We start from the raw sequence: 21,041 nt of genomic DNA, 5'->3' as shown, positions 1-21,041 counted from the left end.
TTTCGGTTTTCCATTTTAATCAGGTTTTAATTAGGCATTTGTTCCAATTCAACTATTTTTAGTGATTAAAAACAGGTTGGATTATTGTTATTATTATTAATAAATAAAACCGCTATTAAACGGACACATTTCTAGCAATTATATTCCAGAATTATATTCCAGATGAGGGGAACAAAAGGGAGCAAAAAGGATTCAAGTTAGCTTCATGAGCATGCTTTTAAGGAAGATTCATTGGAGATGGATACATGATTAGACAATCAGACAGAACGTTAGCTTTATGATACACCACAGTTGCCCCAGGTGACCCAGGTGAATTTACCCTGTGTAGATAATGATATTGTTTGGAGAAGGTAATGAGCAGAACAACAGATCGGATAGCACAGGTTAGTAATCATCTAACCCAACTGTTTAAATTCACCTTTTTCTGAATTAATAAAGCCATTAGAAAGGTTTTTGTTCACTTATAACCTATTTACAAGTTTTATAATATAAACTCCACGTCAGGTGAAACCAAAGGTTTGTTTGTAAGAGTGTGTAATAATTGTGTTGCTCTAAAATGCCCAGCATTTGAAATACATCCTCCACATCCAGCCTCTTGTCATAGAAACAGTAAAGAAACCTGTCATACTTCCACTTGAAGACTTGTTGACAGCACCTGCACCTTTTACATTTACATTGGCCACAAGTAACTGTGAAAGGCGCCAGTGGTCTGCGGTTGTCCTGAGAGGGTCCCAAGTGTAGTCAGCCTCAAGCTATGAGGGCAGAGTCAGAGCAGTGTATTGACAGACACCGGTGGTCTTCTACCGTCCTGGCCCCATGTGCACTGACAGCTGTCAACTATCTGAGCCATCAACTGTCTTTTACAGACACACACACACACACACGCCTTAGATGCATGCATGTACACACACGCACTGACTTACGTAATATACACAATAATACACACGTGCACAGAGACACATTGAAATACACACACACACACACACAGGTTTGCACAGTTATTCTTCTTAGACCACTGCATTGACTTCCATTCATTTGGGTAGTCTAAACAAAGTGCTATCCCTAACCTTAACCATAACCAGTCAATGCCTAACCCTGACCTTAATCCACAATTTGGCAGTTCAAAAGCCTGATGGCTTGTGGGTAGAGGCTATATACAAATATATATATATATATATATATATATATATATGTGTGTATACACACAAATAAATATTTAACCTTTATTTATACAATTTATCCCATTGAGACGTGGGGTCTCATTTTCAGGATAGACCTTCTTCTTTGGCTTTGTGTGCATTTATTTTGTTGTATTTGAGCAGCGCTTCAGTAGCATCTTACACACACAAACACACACAGGGGAACATGCTTTAGGCTTGGGTGCTTATCGGTCAGTCTCTCCCTTCAGATCCTGATGCTGTTTTTTTGGTTTTTGGTTTGTTTCATATACTATCTCTGACTCCTTTCTCTCTCTCGCTCTCTCTCAGCCAAAGCTGAGGATACACGGGGCCAACCACCCGCGAGATGAGCGATTTAGTAAATGTGTAGCTGGCAGCCCAGGCATGGGGACCTGTGCGAGAAGAGAAAGAAACAGGGTCGTTATTGAAAAATAAAATAAAATAAAGAAAGAAAGAAATAGAAGAAAAATTAATGGATGTAAACAGAATGAGAGAATGGGCACTGGTACATCCGTGTATTATGTGGAAGCTTTAGCGTTTTGAAGATTAGCAGGGAGCATGGGGGAGGAGAAGGAGGGGAGGGCATAGATTTTGAAGAGAAAGTGAAGGGGAGGGGTGGAAAAGCAGCAATTAGCGTAATTAGGAGACCAGCTTTAGCAAGGCACTGACAATATGTCACCTCTCATTATAACCCATAAGCAAACACAGCAGCCTAATGCAAGGCAGCACCCATTCTCTAGACAGTTCCCCGTGTCAATGCAGATTTTGTTCTCCTCAGCCATGCTTGGTTGCATATCATTGACTTGCCAATACAACATGGGGGTTTTTGGATTCTGAATATAGAGTCCAGTCAGGGGAGCGAGAGACCCAAACAAAAGCAAGGTCTAACTAGCATGCTGTTGGTGTACAGGATGTTTGGCAGCCAAACAGAATCTGTGTTCTTGTTAACCTACTGTGGAACTGATTGATTCATATAGATAAAATGTGTCAGGCTGGTATGTTGTGGTCATAGCACTGCATTGTGGGTTTTTTTTATTTTTAATTTATAGGTGATGTGCATCAACGTTGCATTTGGCACTTTTGCAGACTTTGTTTATGAGGGATTGTGCTTTGAACCGAATTATTTTAGTATAAGTCTTTCTGAAAACACATCATAGAATGATATGCAATATACACTAGATGATAATTAGTCACTGAAGTTCAATTTAAAAAGACAGGATAACTCATCATGCCGTAGAATGCTAAGAATAACGATGGATAAATATGCGCAAAATAAAGATATTTGTCATTTTTGAAAGCTTACCTGAGTAACACACTCCGACATATCTGCCCATTTATGTTCACTTACAAAATCTCCATGAGCCAGTTCTCTTGTTTTCATGGAAACTTTATTGTACTCCAAAGCAAACAGCCCATTAAAACTTTAGCATTGCAACATAAACACTTTACAAAAAAAGATACATGTTTTCTGCTGTGCCTCCATTTTTTTTCACCCCTCTGTGGCAGCATGGCACAGGGCCGCTGAGCCAAATGGCTGTGACAAATTGGGATTGAAAATGGAAAGAAATAGACTATTTAATAAGCATGGTGGAGGGGATTGGACTCTGGTGCTAGGTTCACTCGAATAAGCAGACTGTGTGAACTCCTGGGCCTGGCTTTGATGACAGCTTTCAACCATCTGATGGGGAGATTCTGGCAATGAAAAATGGAGCTGGGTATGTTTCACTCTCAACAGTGCGTGTGTGTGTGTGTGTGTGTGTGTGTAAGCTGCAAATACTCATCTGTGGGTGCACAAGAAAGCTTTGGAGAAGATGCAGAAGCAGTGCTCATACCAATCAGAGGCAGTTAGGGCCAGGTGAAGTAAAAATGGCAACGTGTTAACCTTAGGCTATTAACTTCCAAATATAAACTCCAACTCTTACCTCGGATAGTAATCACTTGTGTCGTTTTTGTAGCTGTATAACCTAAAATGAGAAGTTGTCATTAGAGAGAGAGAGAGAGAGAGAGAGAGAGAGAGAGAGTGTGAGGGATGCAACGTTATTCTCTAATGAGACCATGTTTAACCGAGTTGTCAAGCTGTATGTTTGAGTGGGTGTGTGTGTGCATATGCAGCATAGCAGTGTGCCGATAAAAGCATGCATGTTTTTTGTGTTAGAATACAGTTAGTCACTTAAAAGTGTCACAGCATAGAACAAAATATCTTTAAAAAAGAAAAAAAGAAAAGAGAGAGACAAGTTAAAAAGTACAAGATGAAAACTAAACTACAAACCACAGAGCGAGTAACGCTGAGACTGTTGGGGAAAGGCAATAAAGGGACAAATAAAAATGATGGTAGAGTGAAAAGGAGAAATGATGGTCCTGATGGGTAGACAAAGTAGGAAAGACATAGGAAAGCTGTAAAGGCAGGAGCACAGGGTATCTGGGGTGAGTAGAAAGTCAAAAGGACAACAAAACAAAGTAACAGAGACACAGAGGAGTGCAAAAACACTGAAAAGCAATATGTTTTAGATGTTGACTGTGACTTAGACACAGAGATGAAGGAAGACGGAGAAAGCAGAGAGATGCGTGGAATATGTTTAGTCAGTGGGGGAAGGGAGGAAGGGGAATGAATGGGGCTAGTGATGGATAAACAGTGGGAGTGTGTTTCTGTTTGCTTGGTAGAGTGTGCTTATACTTAAGTCTGCATTTGTGCATATGTTATGAAAAGTTTTAGTGACAGAATGAGTATGTGTGCACAGTGTGTATTTGTATGCAGTAAGTCACCAACCTCCCGAAGAAAACCCAGCAGGAGAACATTGGATTTTTGGCTCATCCCAATACACATCAATGACAGTGAAAAACTGCAGATTCATTTCCATAAGAAATTGTTTATTGTTGCATCGTCAAAGCGTTGCATAGTCCAGAATTTGGTAGTAGGCTATAGTTCAGAACTGGGCTGCAGACCCAACGCTTTTGTTGCGGTGCCTACGATTCAGGAGTGAATCTCTGTACACAGCTCTACAGCAATGAGGCCTTGAACGACACGATTGTTTCGTTATCAGTGAAGTTTTGACATATTAACCTTTTTATAGTTCACGCTGTGATGCCCTTGAAACCCCATTGTGAAGCTTTTTTTGTAGCACTATCGTAGCATCCCTTTGGTAATAAAGTTAGAGGACATCAAGATCAGCCTTGGCTGAAACTTGAAAAAAAAAGAGAAAAGATTAAATTGTTTATGTTCATGTTCATTAGCAGATCGGTGAGGCTTTACTTTGTCAAGGTGGTACATTGAGCTCAATGCTAATGACAACATGATGACGTTGTGTGTATTGTACATTAGTGTGTCTGTATTTCATATGAATGAAAGCATAAGACAAACTGCAATTCTGACATAATGGTGGCATTAAAAATTGTATTTATTATCCATGGTAAGGTAATCATGCTTATGAAGGCATTCCACACATAACATTGCATTATAGCCTTTGCTGTATGGAAGAAAAGTAATGCAATACAAGTTAAATATATTAAAAATGTATGGGGAGGGTTGCATCAGGAAGGGCATCTGGCATAAAACCTAAATCAAATATGCGGATCACTGAAAACAATACTGCCATACCAGATCAGTCAAGGCCCGGGTTAACATGGTGGACACAAGGGATGGGGCAAGATAGAAGTAAATGATCCACTGTGGCAACCCCTAAAGGGAGAAGCCAAAACAATTAAAGGTTGTTTTTTTATTTAAAATGGAATGTTTTACTGTGAATTTCAAATAAATAAATAAATATTTTATTTAAAATGAATGAATACAGTACCCACCTACTACCCAACTACTTTGACCTACCTACCCACTGACCTGCCTAATAACCTATATATTTTTAAATACCCATATGCTGTATCAAAGATGAAAAAAAACAACAACCTGGAAACATACAGGTATAAATGCTTTAAAGGTGTTCAACACTGCTTCAGCTCTTTCGAGTCCAGGCATATTGTATTTGAATTTGAGAGCCCTAAAGTGATCATATAATAGAGAATGTTCTCAGGATGTTTTCAGGCAAAGATGAGATGCTTGCCACCAACTGGTTTTGTGAAAAGCACAGGGTAACCCGATGAGACAGTGGAGAGGCTAGGCCAGGAGCCAAACCACAGTCCCCAGAATCTCCAAGCACACGATGCAGAAGCAGTCAAGAAAAGCATTGCTGATGTAGCAGAGGAGACAAGGCACCAGAAGGTGACCGAAGCCAGCCAGTACACACGAAGTGTGCCAAGCACCAGCACAGCAGATGCTTAGAATGAGCCAGTGAACTGGCATGCCACTGCGGCAAGGGAGGGACGGGGAAGCATTTGACCCTGATGTGGACCAAGTGCTGGAGGCAGCAATTGCAGGAGATGGGGGGGAAGAGCTCAAGGCCATGTCTTCAATCATCTAGAGAATGGGGGGGTAAGAAGGAGTTATATTGAAAAAGTAAGAAAACCAAAGAAAACCAATAATTAGAGAAGGATTGGATGAAGGAGATAACTATTCTTAGAGGTGAACTGTGGTAGGCTGAAGAGGCCAGAGAATAAGAATCCAGCACTCTCTAAAATTCCATGCAATCCTATACAGTGGTACAAATAAATAAGTAAACAAATAAGAATAAGTAAAAGACATAAAGCACATGACAAAGACAACAACTTCTCACATACAAAGTGCAGAGCAACTCAAACTGTGTCGAATGAAAGCAACAAAGGAGGACATGGAGACACCATCATCAACTCCACAGTGACCCAGGGAGGGAGGGCAGCTTGGGAGATACTGAGAAATTCATCAAACAGACTGAGCTGAACTAAAGCTGTAAGGTAGTGAAGGACATACTCAAGAAAACTGGGACTAATCGTGTCACATTCAGTATCTACAAACGATGTGAGAGGCTCAGGAGATGCCGGTCGAAATATGGCATGGTAGAAGAACTTTCTGGCTGGTGGCAAGTTGTTACTTTATCCTCCAATTTGTATTTCTATCCATCTAAATATTCTCTTGTTTCTTCTTGTTGTCCTCATTGAGGATGCAAAGAGGAACCGTGGCAACCTGACATTACTTTGGCTTGAACGAATGCCTATGATATCCCACAAGCAAGTGGAGACAACTCTGAAGACCTGTGTTCCAATAAAGTGATAACAAAGTTATTATACTGTATTATAATAACTGGTTATTACAGCATTGCTAAAATGTTGCACACATTTGTAAATATACCAGTAAGAGCACAACCTCCGATTTCAAGTTAAAGCTAAATACATTTTCAAACTTAATGGTACTCATTTAATTCTAAGTCTGTTAGATGAATCATTCAGTTGCTGAATGTGGATGAAACCTCTTCCATCCACTGAATGTGTTTGCTAGCTTTTGCTGCAGCCACCTGTGTCTGTAATGAATGCTGGTGTGTAGAGTGTTGCTTGATCTGTTTTAGTCTGAAATCACTAATAGATAGTAAAAAAAATTCATGACATCCGCACACTTCATACTCTCTGTGGCACCTATTCAGAAAAGGAACACGGCCTAATGGCAGAAGCAGAACAAAGGTGGGCTTTTCACAGTATGAAAACAAGAAAACAAGAGGGTACAAGCTTGTTTTGGATAAAACAAAAACAAAAAACATCCAAATGTGTCCTACTCCTTATAACAATTTTCAGTAAACCATACACCAATGACTGAATCATAATATGTTATATGTAAACTAAACTGCATTATCCTCAACCACACTGAGCCTTTATCCTATTACAGCCAATTTACAATGAGCCTAATCTAATCTAGTGCAATTTGATTAAGCCCAGTAATCAAAATGATGTAAGCGTTGACATTTTCCGTACATGTGTTACAATATTTAAAGACAAGTGTTACAACACACTGAGCACAATGACAGCATTTCCTTGCCGTTAGCAGTTTTCTCGCATTGAGGAAAAAAATGCATTATATTCTTATAAAATACTACTACAACAACTACTGTGACTACTGCTACTAAATACTTCTTATACCACTAACAACAATAATAGTAATTATTAGTATTTATATTATCCATATGGATTATTTAGCTCACTTTTTATCATTTCAATTATGGTTACAGTGAACAAATTATTAACCCTAAACATCAACATGTAACATCAACTGACAACTTTTCTTCGGTCACGCGTATTGTAGCCCAATCACTGCTACATAAGACGGGGCTGTTTGTCAGCCATTGGCCCCATGCCTATCAGTTTGCAGCAATCAGTCTTGCCTGGCTGTCGTCTGTCTTCTGCCAGCTGTCAAAGGGCCTGCTCTAGGCATGCCCGCTGATGAGAGGCTGCAGCCATACTCTAGAATCAATCCAGCTCCCTAATAGGTCACGAATGGCTGCACAGTGCTTGCCAATAGCTGAGGATTGGAGAATGAGTCGACGAGTGGATGGAAAGAGACTGTGCGATAAGGGAGGGGGAAATTTAGTGTTATAGTCCACGTCAACTGTATGTTCGTCAGCGGCAAGTTTTGCGGAGTCAATTTAAAAATAAAGTGCAGTAATCGACGTGCCAAAAATGAGCAGATAGTAGTGAGGGTCTGTGACTTCACTGCCGCGATTGCCAACTTAGAGTACAACTGCAGCACACTTCCATAACTCCATCATCGTTTTCTCTCTCTCCCTCTCCAACTCATTAGAGTCTCCTACTTTAGACCTAATTATGGGTAAATGTGTACACACTTAATGGGATTCCCTAAGTGGGGAAGCAGAGCAGAGGCAGTAGATTCATCTGGAAGAGGGTGGATTTTGTTTTTAGATACCAAGCAGTTGGTTCTCAACATATTTCAGTTTGAAGAGCAAATTCTGTGCCGTCGGTGCTCGCTGAGAACTATTTGATACAAACGCTCTCTAATTAAACATATTCCGAACGGCTGCCATACTGTTAAGTCATCTCCTATATGGGAACAGGGAAAGTGTAGATAAGCAAAAACGAATTAGTTCTATCCTCCCAATTCTATTTGCCTTTGAGCCAAAGAGAAATACATGGTGTTTGAATTTATTTATTTATTTACTTATTATTATTATTTCTTTGAAGTTATACGCGACAGCTCAGGCACACATTATCTAAAAGGAAACTTGAAAATAGATATGTCTAATCGGTTTAAGTCGCGCAAGAAGGGGTGCTTCTTTTTCTGCCTATCATTCAACGTGCAACAAGATACACATTCCTTTTTCCAAATAAACAAATGGATCAAAAAAGCTTTCATTTATCTTGCACAAACGTATGTATTTGTTTCCAGATCCACAGTGACCCACAGGTAATTCTCAAGTTCCCTGTTATTTAATTATCAGTTTAAACCTTATTGTTTTTAAAAAATGCAAGTTTTATGTACATCTTAGAGATGCCACTTTCAGTAATTACCTCGATGGTGAACTACAATACTTGCCCTTAACAAAACCTTTTCATATTGATGTGCTTTATACTACATTCAGTTTCCTCAGTCTGCTGCACAGCTTGTATCCCGCCTGTACTCAGCATTCACTCTAAATGTGTGCTGCGGCTAATATACTCACCCACAGCCAAGATTGTGTCAGTGAAGTCCGTTCACAAGCAGACTGAAGCAGACAAGAAGACCTTCATTTAAATTGGACCTTAAGTAACCTCTGACTGGTTTGTACACCTTCTCAGGCTTGAACAATCTGATGCAATGCGCGGCATACAGTACTTCAGTAAGTCTGTCTGCAGATCATTGCCACTGCCGTCTATTTTCTGAACTTCGAGGCTTAATTATTAATAAATATTATAATAATCATTTAGAGACTATGAACACAGTGATACATATTTGTACCTGTGCAAACATTTTCGACACACCACCTCACTGTAGCTCGTTCTGTGCAATAGTACAACTATGGAATGTGGAGCTGAAACAATTACTCAATTCATATTTTGAGAGTCGATTAATCGGTTTGAAGCTTTTTTCGTGAATAAAACAATATTTCTGATTGCTTGAATGCTTCTTAAATGTGAACATTTTCTTCGTTACTTTGCTCCACATAACAAAGAAATCATTAAAAGTGAATCGTTTTGGTTTGCGGACAAATACAAGGCATTTGAGAACATCATGATTTCCAGGTTCGACAAACACTGGTCAACATTTTCCGACATTTTATGGACCGAACGATTATTCGATTAATCGGAATGGGATGTCATGGTGTCCTTGGCCTGTGTTTTTTATCCATGTATCTGCTAATCTAATAATGTCCTCATCGGCCTCAGCTGTACTTTAGATTTCGTGTGAATGATCATGCTAATACGTTAAAATGAGTGTACAAACGGGATTCCAAACGTCATAGCTGCATAATATCAGAATATGAACACTGTCACGTCATCACATAATGTTGTTGCTCATGGCTGTAAAGTTTTGGAAGTCCGTCTTCAGTGAGCACCACTGTGATCCACTAATTCGGTGTTGTTTGTGACGACATATTATGCACTAGTACTGCACCTACTCTATTATACATGTGCAGTACAGCACAATTCAGGAAGGAAAAGAGTGTTAGCACATTAAGATGGTGGTGGTATTGAAGATCTAAGCCACCCCCTCAGACAGTCCAATTCCAATCGGCTGACAGTCTATTAATGCGGACTTACACCTGTTTTGATTTGAACCTGGACAGGAAGCTTTACGGGGTCCACAAACACTGGCACTGCCTGTCGTAAGGGGCAGAGAATGTCCCTTTTTTTTTCCCCCCTCTGGTGGCTCAGGTTGTTTTTAATGTTCGGAGCGAAATGCTGCACATGTTCTATGAGTCAGTGGTTGTGAGTGCTACAGTCTATTGAAGAGGCAGCTTGAAGGACAAGCTTGTTAAGAAGGCTGGCACACACAGTGATTCTTAAATTGTAGTGAACGTTGAATGAATACCGCGCCCACCTACTTACCTAACTACCTTCCGACCTACCTACCTACTGACCTACCTACCAGCATATATATATATATATATATATATATATATATATATATATATATATATATATATTTTAAATACGCATATGCTGTAACATTATTAGTGGTAACTGCTAAGCTGTTAACAACCAAGTGAATGAAGACCTCTAAGCTGTTTATGTTGTTCTTGAACTGCTTGCTCTGGAGATTGGACACCCCCAGAGCAGTCAGTTTCCAATACCACGGACACTGCCTTGACCAACCGTCTGAGAAGGAATTATTTCCGGAAGCTCCAAGCTCGCTAGTGGGTAGAAGGAGCGCAAGATTAGAAGTCTTCTCCCACCTGGCAGAAACTCAGTTGGTTAAATCTCCCGCTGATCTGAAGAGCTTGGTGTTCCAGTTTTTCCGAGGTTGTGAGGCCAGAGAAATAGTAAATGATATTGCTTTTGTTGTGTCGTATAACCTGCGCGCTAAATGTTTTGAGGAGAACATTAATCAAACCTGTGGCACACAATAACAGACTGTGTCATCATACTCTTCCACTTATTACTTAATTTATTTATTTTTTTCCTTTTGTTTCTTACACACACACACACACACACACTGTGCGCTCTGTTTGCCCGTACTACTCTCCAGTGTTTGTCTGAAGTATTAGGGGTTTGTTGCCTCAGTGGATAGAGTTAATAGATTAATACTTTTATCCAATTAGTGCTCCCTCATGCAATTAACCAGCTGACTGAGGATAGGGTTGCTCCATCAGTCAGACGACAGACAGATGCTTTAGGTTTCATGTGTGATGAACAATGACCCCCCCCCATCTCTACTTCCTATTTTCCGCACACCTGGTTTCTTGTCCTCTTTTCTCCCTGTTTCTCCTTTGCTCTCCAGCTCACGGCACGTCGTTAGAATCTTGCTGAACATAAAATCGGCGATGGAAAACAGTTTGCTCTGGATAATCCTCACAAAGACATTATGGCTTTTGTGGTTCTGAGCAAACTACAAAGGTTAACAAAAAAAAAAAAAGGCAAGATGAATTGAAAGCCAGCAATGCTAATTACAGCAGAGTCATCAGACTTTATTAGAGTAGCATTCTAAACCCTGACTGAAGCACAAATGACCTTTAAAAGAATCGAGTCATAAAACATTTTCAGATTCAGTCCAAATCACAGTAATGATAACATTTTTTTTCCCCTTCTTTTCTGCCTTACAGGTTTGTCCTTTCCCTGCCTCCTTTGAATTACTGATGAAGTTTTCATGATGGCCAAAGAAATACCATAGACGCTTTGAAGGATGAACTTTCCAAACCACTGGTTTGTTCTGGAGGGAAAAGCCACTGAAGATCAAACAAACTCACCTTCAGTAAAATCAGCTGGCCTTTTCTCAGTTCAAAGATTCTGCTTCAGGAGGGAAAACCAGTCATGACTTTCCAAGGAACTGGATCGCAGAAGATATTTTTTTAGCCCAGACTGTTCCACAGAATAATTTTTGGACAGCTTAGAGTTGAAAACGTGCACAGACTTTTTGAAGTGACATGCCTGGAAGTGAAATGGGAAGTTTCCCCCTACTTCCCAGACTGAGTGTGCCAATCTAGTGTATTTTGTTGTTTCTATAAAAAAAGATCTGCTTTTTGGAGTCTTTTTTTTAGTCTTTTTTTCTTGTTCCCCTAGGTCATACTTTGATCCATTATCAGAATCTCTACAAGGTCGGGCAGATCTTCGAAGAGAAGGAGAATGACGGACTATGTTATAAAACAAGCCGTTACTCTGCAGGGGGTAGACAGCCAATATGCTCCATGACCTGCCATGTTCACAACATAACTTTAGATTGATTTGTGATCACATGGATTAATGGTCTAGTCCTTTAAGTTTGCCCAGTGAGATTTGAATGGCATAAAACTACAACCAAAAAAACTGTCTTTGTCTTAATGTATTTTTTATATTACCTATAGATCCAGCTTGGATAACTTTTTTCCTCTCTTTTTTTTTTTAATGAAAATGGCTCTCTTTTGGACAACAGGACCTTGGACACTGTTGGCAGCTTTGGGTTTTCTGAGCTGCTGTAACTTTGGTTGGTGTGAGACATCAAGGACTAGTGGTTCAACCACGGGAGAGAGAAACCAAGAGCAAGGACCCTCGTCACTTGAACGAGTTAAGAGGGGATGGGTGTGGAACCAGTTCTTTGTGGTGGAGGAGTACACGGGCACGGAGCCACTTTATGTAGGAAAGGTAAGAATCAAATATCTTCCATAGAACTGAATGAGTGTTGAATCCTTAAAAACTGCTTTGAAAAGCCAAGGTTACCTGACCCGGTCCACAATAGACGTGTTGGCAGTACATGGCAGCTGCATCACTGACCTGCTGCATCTTGTTGGACTGTTGTTTAGACGTGAATAGTTTCTGTTGTGAGCAAACCCTCTTTATAAGCCTCTTTACAGAGGGTTTGCCTTGTCATTTCTGAAAAAAAATCTTTATACATAGTAAAATAATCCTCTGTACTAAGATAAATGCCAGGACTGTTGCAGCTGCACCTGCAACTATTACGTAACTTTATGGATGCAGGGAATCAAATTGCTAGAGCGCTTTTACCTTGAACTTGCATGAGGCACACCTGAGACCCAAGTCTCATGCAGGCATTGTGGCTGCTCTAATCAGGTCCCGTGTGTGTGCCAGATGTTCCTTGACACAGACACACAGTACACGCATCCAGTGTGGACCCCTGGCCTAACACTGACAACAATTATATGACAAACTGTAGTAAAATTCACTCAGATGTGTACATTGTTTTATCATGAGGCTGAATACGATATTAGTGACTTTAGAAGCGTGTGCATGAGCAGAATCTAATCATATCATGAGACAGAATCCATAAGGTGAAGTTCATGACATGGCAGAAAAATATCCATGAGCATGAGATGATCTGTAACTATGTGTAACTTACATTTTCTTTTTCTAATAGCGATACAAAACAAACAAACCCACACCGGGAACTTTTTATGACGCAATAATTCACAAATATTGAGCAAACATTCTGATATAAAAAGGAAGAAGTTTTTACATTTCTTTCATTAGACCAACACTGAGGTGAAACTGTGCTACATCCAGGCCGAGGGGACACAAAACCTGGGCACTGCATGAGAGAAAGAGACTCCCTCCTTTCCAAGTGCCCATAATGAACCAGCAACCGCAAAACAATCAATGTTAAAGGTTTATTTTAAAAAAAAAAACAAGCCTGAGATGTCTGCTGGTGGTGGTTCAAGGCCACTGAAGCTGGCAAATTCTGACCTCTTGCACTGAAACTTGTTTTTGAGCACCAATCACCTCTCAGGATCCAGCGAAACAACTCGCACACAATCGATCAAGCGCACCTGCAGTCCATCACTCACTCACACTCGCCAGCAGAGAGTGAGAGAACGGGAATGCACAACCCTGGAGTCATAACAAAATGAAACTGATAGGGCTTTTTTGTTCTCAGCTGATAGTCGAGTGATGAGAGTCGATCAGGAAACAAATGTGGGTAACTGTTTCATCATTTTCAAAGGCCTCTTTTTCTGCCTGCCCAGACTCAAATGCAGACCTGAAGTTTTGAATCTATAACTGAGCCAACCGGTTCTTTTGTGAACACAAAAATGAAAGAGTCGCTGATGTATTTCGAAACGAAATGTGCCGACGTAGCAGCAGAGAAGACCGCATGCCCTTCTCTTTGCTTTTGAGGACACAGTCTTGACATGTGAAATGTGCTTATTGAATTATGTTTTACTAACGTAATGAGAGACGATGAGTGGATGTCAAATCCAATCAGTTTGCAAAGCATCTCCGCCATGCATGTGTTTGGGAATATTTTCTTCCCCTCCCTCTTTTACTCGCGTCCCATTTGTCAGCTGCTTCTCAGATGAACTTCACCGAGTTGATGAGAGTGGACAGTGTGTACGATTTGATTGCCTTACATAGGACGTGATGTGAAACAATCGAATATTAATGCAGATGGCATGAGACGCGGCGATGAGTCACACACACACACATCAATCCCCTTGTTTCTACTCATTTAGACATGGCAGTGGATCAACGGATATTGCATCTGAATCCACTGATGTCCATGTATTCTTACAAATAAAGGCAGATGCTCCCCACAGCATAGCTCGGCGTGACAGAGTAATTTTCCTGCGGCCATTATTTATCTGCCATTGTGACTGCCAACAACAAAGCCAACAGACAGAGGGAAACTCATTGATACATGAGGGAAGGAATTGAGGAATAGGGAAGATTGCAAAGAAAGGCAGAGCAACGGAGAGGCTCCAGCATATGTCGTGATTCATTATAGGACAGAGGGCCGGGGTGAACCGATATAGAAGGAGAGAGCTGCAGGGAGTGACACAGGAGGACGATTTTATTGTTAAAAAAAAAAAAGTAAAGATTTGCATTTCATAGGATACAGACCAATGCTATGTGCGTTTACTTGTGTGAGTCTCTCACAAACACATATTTCGGTATCAACACTTACATTTGTGCAGTGGAGGATTCAAGGTGTGCAACATGCTTCAGTCCTGGATAATTGCTATGAGTTGTCGAACTCTGATCATCGCAAGTGCTTGTTGTGAAAAGTAGGGGCAGGCACACACTTTTTCTCTCTCTTTATTTTGACAAACGTTGTCAGCGTGAGACCCTGAGCGAGATTTAGTTACCCCTTAAAATTTTTCAGGACCAGTAATCATGAAGACCAAAGCCGAAACCATGTTCTTTTGCAATGATTAAAGTTAGCAGTCAATGCGAATTATGTTTGGACTTTTGTTAGGCTAATGAGCATGTGTGTACCTGTTATCCCTGTTGTGTTGTGGGGACTTCTGTTAGGCTAATGAGCATAATGTGTACCTGTTATCCCTGTTGTGTTGTGGGGACCCAAATCTGTTTACATAGTCACATTATGGGGACAAAAATCAAGTCCCCATAATGTAAATGACTATATTTTAAGGTGAAGACATTTTTTAAAGCGTTAGTCTCCAGGAAATGAATGTAAGTCAATGTCCTCTGAAGTCACGGAAGCCAGTGTGTGTGTGTGTGTGTTAATCTGTAACGCGTCCACATCCATTTATATTCCTTCGAAGGGCAGAGCAAGTTTCTTTTGTGCTGTTTCAGTGTTTTTTCTTTTGTAAACATTCAGCTCTCTGATCTTTATGGATGTACCTGGCATGGTTTTCTTTACACCACCACAGTATGAAGTGTGGAAAAATGGAAAAATGTGCTGGAACCGTCCACATCCAAAATACCTCTTTGTCAACTCCCAGCATTCAACGTGGAGCCAAGTGAAACAGACTGCCTCCTTTTTTTTGTTCACCTTTTTTCTGGTTTGATTTATGGTGTTTTTAGGATTTTGGCTGTAGCAGGTTTAGTGTACGGTTAATCATGTAGAATTGTCTGTTGAGTTGTAAAAATAAAGGCACTTTTATTGGCTGGTTTGGTAATGTGTGGTCTTGAGGTTTTAGTGGGAAAGGGATGTTGTCAAAAACAACTAAATAGGAGAAATCACTGGACTATTTAATCTGCTATTTTTAGCGTTTAAGTAATGCTTGATAAAAATGTGGACCGCTACCGAGAAATTGACATACTGAGCCTTGTGATGCAGCTCTTTTCATTGTAATGACACAAGCTGTGATTAGTCAGATTTTAAGTCCATTTGGCAGCAAATCACCAGGCTTTTATCAAAGAAAAAACTGTTCAAGCTTAGACAGATCTCGGCTTGATGCTTGGGGGCTTATATTTTCTATTTTTGAGGACAAGAATGCTAACTTTCTATTTCCACCTATTGTAAACATGCCATGTCACAGATGTATTTGTTTCTCCTCAATTTATTTACTGTAATCCTCTGTCTTCTGCTTCTGCAAGTGCACATCCCATTCCATTCCGATGTTGGGGACAATGTTATTGGCGATCATCTGATTGTTTGTAATAACTAGCCTAAACTAACCACCCTGAAAAAAGGGAAAAACAATCAATTTCTATTCAACAAACAATCTATACAATTAGCACAAACGTCCCTACATTTAAAACTGTATTTTCTCAGGCATTTTTCTCACTCTCTTCACAAGTCTCTTCAGCCAAGTCTTCTGACACTCACAGCGAATACGTTTCTGCTCTGCAAATACACACATATTCGAAGATTTAAAGGTACATTCCACCAAAGTCTTACTTTGTCTATATAGTTGTAGTTTTAAATTCCACAAAAATACTACTTATTCCACAAAAGCACACAATGTTTTCATTTAACACCATTCTAATGTATTGATCCAACTGCTTGAATGCCTTCATTCATTGAACGCCTTCATTCAATTCATTTCACTTGAACGTCGTCAACATTTTTCACTATTTATAAACCTTTAACTTCTTTTTCATACAATTTAATGGACATTTCAATCGATTCATAGAACTACAAAATCGCACACATTTTTATAAAACTTAAACTGCTTGAAGCCAGCAACACAGCATAGCTTCAGTTTATTCTGCCGACAAATTCACATACAATTCAATTTATTTATACAAATTCAAATGCTTCAAGCCAGCAATTCAGCAAAGCAAAATTGCCTTTTCTGGACTATAACATCTGTAATTGTTTCTCTGAACACAAATAACAGTTTATTCAATTAAAATAACACAATTCAGAATCGAGTATTCTAGACGTATAAATGATATCCACACCAACACCTATGTACAATAAAGTAACATGTGTGTGAGTGTGGGAAACAGGAAGACAAAAAGGTAAACAAATAGAAGAAGGAAGAGGAAGTGACTTGTGACCAAGGTTGCGCCTCGCCTTGCCTTTGGCAAGAAAAAGGCCACAGAACATGAGTGAAAATGTATTTAATGGCGGAGACTGAAGAAGATAATGACATTTTTTCTTAATTTCCCTTGTTACTCTGGCTTTCTTTAACACCTTTCGGCAATTCTGCCATTTGGTCTCCCCTCTTGTCTCTGACTTTGTTCACCATATTCTTTTTACCCTTCCTTCCCCTGGAGCTGTCTTCTACCTTGGTTGTCTCTGATACAAGTCACCTTGTTAAGGCTTTGAAGCTGTTCAGATCAGACAGCTTGACAAGCCACGGTGAATAGTGGCAGGTCTTCTCCTGATTACACCGACTTAAATATAAGACAACCAATTTGCTCCTGCTTTGAATCCCTCAATAAACCAAGGCGTCAGTGTAGAGTGTAGCCCCTGTTCTGCTGTCAGCACAACAAATGTAAAGTTCTTCTCCTCTCAAGTGTCTTCTGTTCTATTCTATTTTTGAGCTTCTCATTAGAACATGAAAAACTAGATAGTAGCTAGGGCTGAGTTTTTCTGTACAAACCTGAACAATCCTGAGAGAATATTGACCGAACCTGACCCAACCCCAACATGTGCCTTGTATTTTTGTCCAAGCCCGACCTGACCTTGATGGTTAGAGTAAGCTGAAGCATACTGTCACGTAGGTGGTTGTTAGCCTTTATTCATTTTGCAAAAAAAAAAACAACAACTGTTACCGTTGCATCTAGAGGGAAGCAAATACCAGACCTTTAAACACACACTTGCTTGCCCAGACACACACAAGTCACACACCTCATGCGTTATCAGCAGCACTTGAATGAACATGAATATTTTAAAATGTCAGACTCGACCATCAGTTCTTCTTTATTAATGCTGGTTGAACTGTAACCAATGGTAACCATTTATACAGACCAACCATTGTTTATTGTGAGATGTTGTGGAGGAAAAGGATAACATCCATGATGGCTTCAATCTTCTGTGCACTGCGATCAGAAGAGTTGCGTTCACACCTAATAGTCTGTTTCATTGGTTTGCACCTGATGTAAATTTGATATATTGTTTAATTTTTTATCTGGTTCAGTCCACGTTCACAAAGACAAATGTCAAAAACTATAAATTGTTAACCAAAATCAGGTTATGTTCATCTGCCCTGCTGTTCTGGTAATTAACAACGCCCCGTAGGCCGGTTGGTGGCTGCTGGGCAGGTGCAGTGTGGGGTAGCGTGTTGTCATCCACATCCCCCCAGTGAGGAGCGGAGAGAACTGGGAGGATAACCACTGAGAAGTGGGAACAGAGTCAGAGGACATATGCCATTAAACGTTTATCCTCCAGGTCTTCCTCCTCCGCAGGTAAGCTAGTGCATTTAGCCGAGTTAGCATGGTTAGCCAGGAGTGTCGAGAAACCGCTGACTCGCCGCGGCTATTTGTCACCCATGGGCAGGAGGGTCCTGAGCCACAGATGTTGCCCTCGTCCTTTTCTTACTGCCCGCGGGTGAGAAACAGTGGCAAGTCTGCGGTTTTGCGGCACTCCGATGTGACAAAGCTTGGCTAAATGTGCTACTTTGCCTGCAGAGGAGGAAGAGATGGGACCTTCCAGGCACGGAGGATGAATGTGCCATTTTAATTTCCGTCTGTCATCGCCTCTCCTCCCGGTTCTCCCTTCCTTTTCTTTTGGATGTGGATGAGAACGCTGAGGCTGTAGCCATTAATACTATGCAAGTGAAAAGTGTGGATAGAGACTGCTCCAGAGTTCACACTGGTCCAAACGAACAGTACTGAGGGAGTGAATGCACCAGGGTGATTTAACTGCACTAAACCACATCCTTGGACTATTTACACCCTATTTTCAATAAATCAATTTCAAATCAAATTTACCTTATTTTAGATTATATTTTACTAAAGTAACTTGAAATTACCATGTCTATTGATGTGACTGAACCTGACCTGAACCTGACCAGGCCCAACCCGTCACTGCATCTAAGTCACATGTCATCCCCTTTAGCAGGACAGGCAGCAGTGACAGTCTGACACTTAGGGATGACCCTAAGGTAACAACCTCATTCTCCCCTGAGTCAGCCCACAGCCCTCCACTGTAAACCCCAGGGCATTTTAACTACCACTGGCTTAAAGTTTAACTCAAGCCACATACTGAATCACAATAGCTCCTAAGCTACTGTGAAAAATTGGATTTGCATATAATTAGTGATTTCAGAGAGTAGGGGTATATATTTAATCACCCTTTTAATGACAAGATTATAACAGTGATTAAAAATATACCTGTGCTCTTAATGTGTAGCAGTAGCTGAGGACTTATTATGATTCAATGGCTTGGCCAGTAAGTTAAAAATGTGAAACACGAAGGTGGATTTTCTTTCCATACAGGAAATCCACTTCCGGATTTAATGTGGAACAATTACTGCATGGAATATGTGTATTGTGTTAATCAGATATTAGCCCTCATTGTACTGTGGTGTGCTCTAAATGTGTTGAGCTTTGTCCTTCTGCTCCTGTGTTTACTGCATGGTCTCCTCCTGGTCACTTTTTGCTTAGGAAGTGACATTCTGGCTCTGACCTTAAGTTTGCAGAAAACATGTTCACTAAGCAAAGTCTGTTTTTTCGAACTGCCAACTTGAATTAGTCCAATGAGGACAGACTGAAGGATGGGTATACCCAGCCTGAGGGGGGAGAAATAGCATCATCCCAGCAGAATGATGAACTCACTGTGTGTGTGTGTGTGTGTGTGTGTGTGCGTGTGTGTGTGTGTGTGTACTCGTTATCCTATCCAGCAGTGGACCTCTGCATCATTACAGGGGACCTCCATGGCAACAGGGATTTTTCAGGTCCACTGTTAGTGATGCTTTAAATCATGCTAAATTTACGATGAAGGGTGTTCTCTTTGAAATCCATACTTAACTATTCCACACAGGTCATAAAAATAAGAAACACTAAGACAGGACACTATCAATTCCCTGAAGAATGAGATGAAATTGTCCAAATCAAATATTCAAAACTAACTTATTTTATTTTTTATTTTATTTTATTTTATATAATTAAATTCCAGATAAAGTCAGCCTTGGTGCTAATACTGTAATTCTTGTTATTGCATACAGGCTAGTTATCTTTTGATTGAAGTTAAAACATTTTTTATTCTCAATTAAAGTGGACGTGATTATTTTTGTAATAGATTTATCACGTGAAAGGTTTAAATGTTGTTAAAGTTTAAGATAATGGCTAATGTTTTACTGTAATGTTTGGAGGGTAGAAATCGCTCAAGGATTCAGGTCCCCTCTTGGCCATTTTTTTATTGTTTTTATAGTAAAAAGCACATTTGAAGTGATATTATGATAAAATACTTTAAAAGAAAAAAAAAATATATTATTATTATTTTTTTATTATTATTAGAAACAGAAGTCCACTGTTGGTTGATATATAATGACAGTCCCCGGTTAGCCTGGTAAACATGTATGTGTGTGTGTGTGTGTGTGTGTATGCTTGTGCCTGCCAACATGCACATTTTGTTGTACAGCAGGTAGGAACTTGCGTATTTGCTGCCAGAATCTGTGCAATGTAATTAACACATGACAGCATCTCACAGACGTTCTTGTCTTCAGAATTTGATTTCAGAAATACAGATGGAGGGTAAGGGAGGGAAACCTGTCTTTCGGTGCATGAGTATGCACTTTTATTAGATAACTCTCACAGTTTGGACCAATGAAACTTCTTTTATTATATCTGAAATATTGATGCAGCCAAAGTATCCAGCATTATATTTTTTCTGACTCTTCATGTATTAGTCTTCAGGATGATTCAGAATGGTGAGAAAAGGCACAAACAGATAGATAAAAAGGGAGGGGAAAATTGAAGAGGGAAGCAATATGAAGGCAGAGGCTTGCATTATTCCATGGTTTTACGACAAATACTTAATGAAAACCCCCGTGAGGGTGATAGGAGCCTGTATTTAATTAAGCTTTAATAAAATATTAAGCAGGGAGGCTAGGGCGCTTTCCCCTCTCCCCCGGTCTGCTCAGTAGATTGAACCAGACTTACACAGCATAGACAGCTCTAAATTATAATTTCAGATGGAAGGTGAGTGAGAGAGAAAGAAACAGTGAGAGTAGATATGTTCACTAAAGAGCCAAAGGGGAGGTTGGGACAGGGGACCAATACTTCTCCTCTTGC

General features: G+C 40.1%; 1 protein-coding gene across 1 annotated transcript in view; it reads left to right on the top strand.

Annotated features, from left to right (window-relative positions):
* Positions 1 to 21,041, top strand: part of LOC122768623 (cadherin-22) — a 133,520-nt gene that overhangs the window by 63,871 nt on the left and 48,608 nt on the right. The window contains exon 4 of the mRNA XM_044024732.1: positions 11,285 to 12,299. Within this exon, the coding sequence (XP_043880667.1) occupies positions 12,063 to 12,299 (237 nt within the window). The 5' untranslated portion in view covers positions 11,285 to 12,062. The remainder of the gene's footprint in view (positions 1 to 11,284; positions 12,300 to 21,041) is intronic.

The sequence above is a fragment of the Solea senegalensis genome, linkage group LG4 (genome assembly GCF_019176455.1).
Source record: "Solea senegalensis isolate Sse05_10M linkage group LG4, IFAPA_SoseM_1, whole genome shotgun sequence".
NCBI lineage: Eukaryota > Metazoa > Chordata > Actinopteri > Pleuronectiformes > Soleidae > Solea > Solea senegalensis.
Note: the sequence above shows the minus strand (reverse complement) of the source record. Positions and strands in the feature narration are given on the sequence as shown.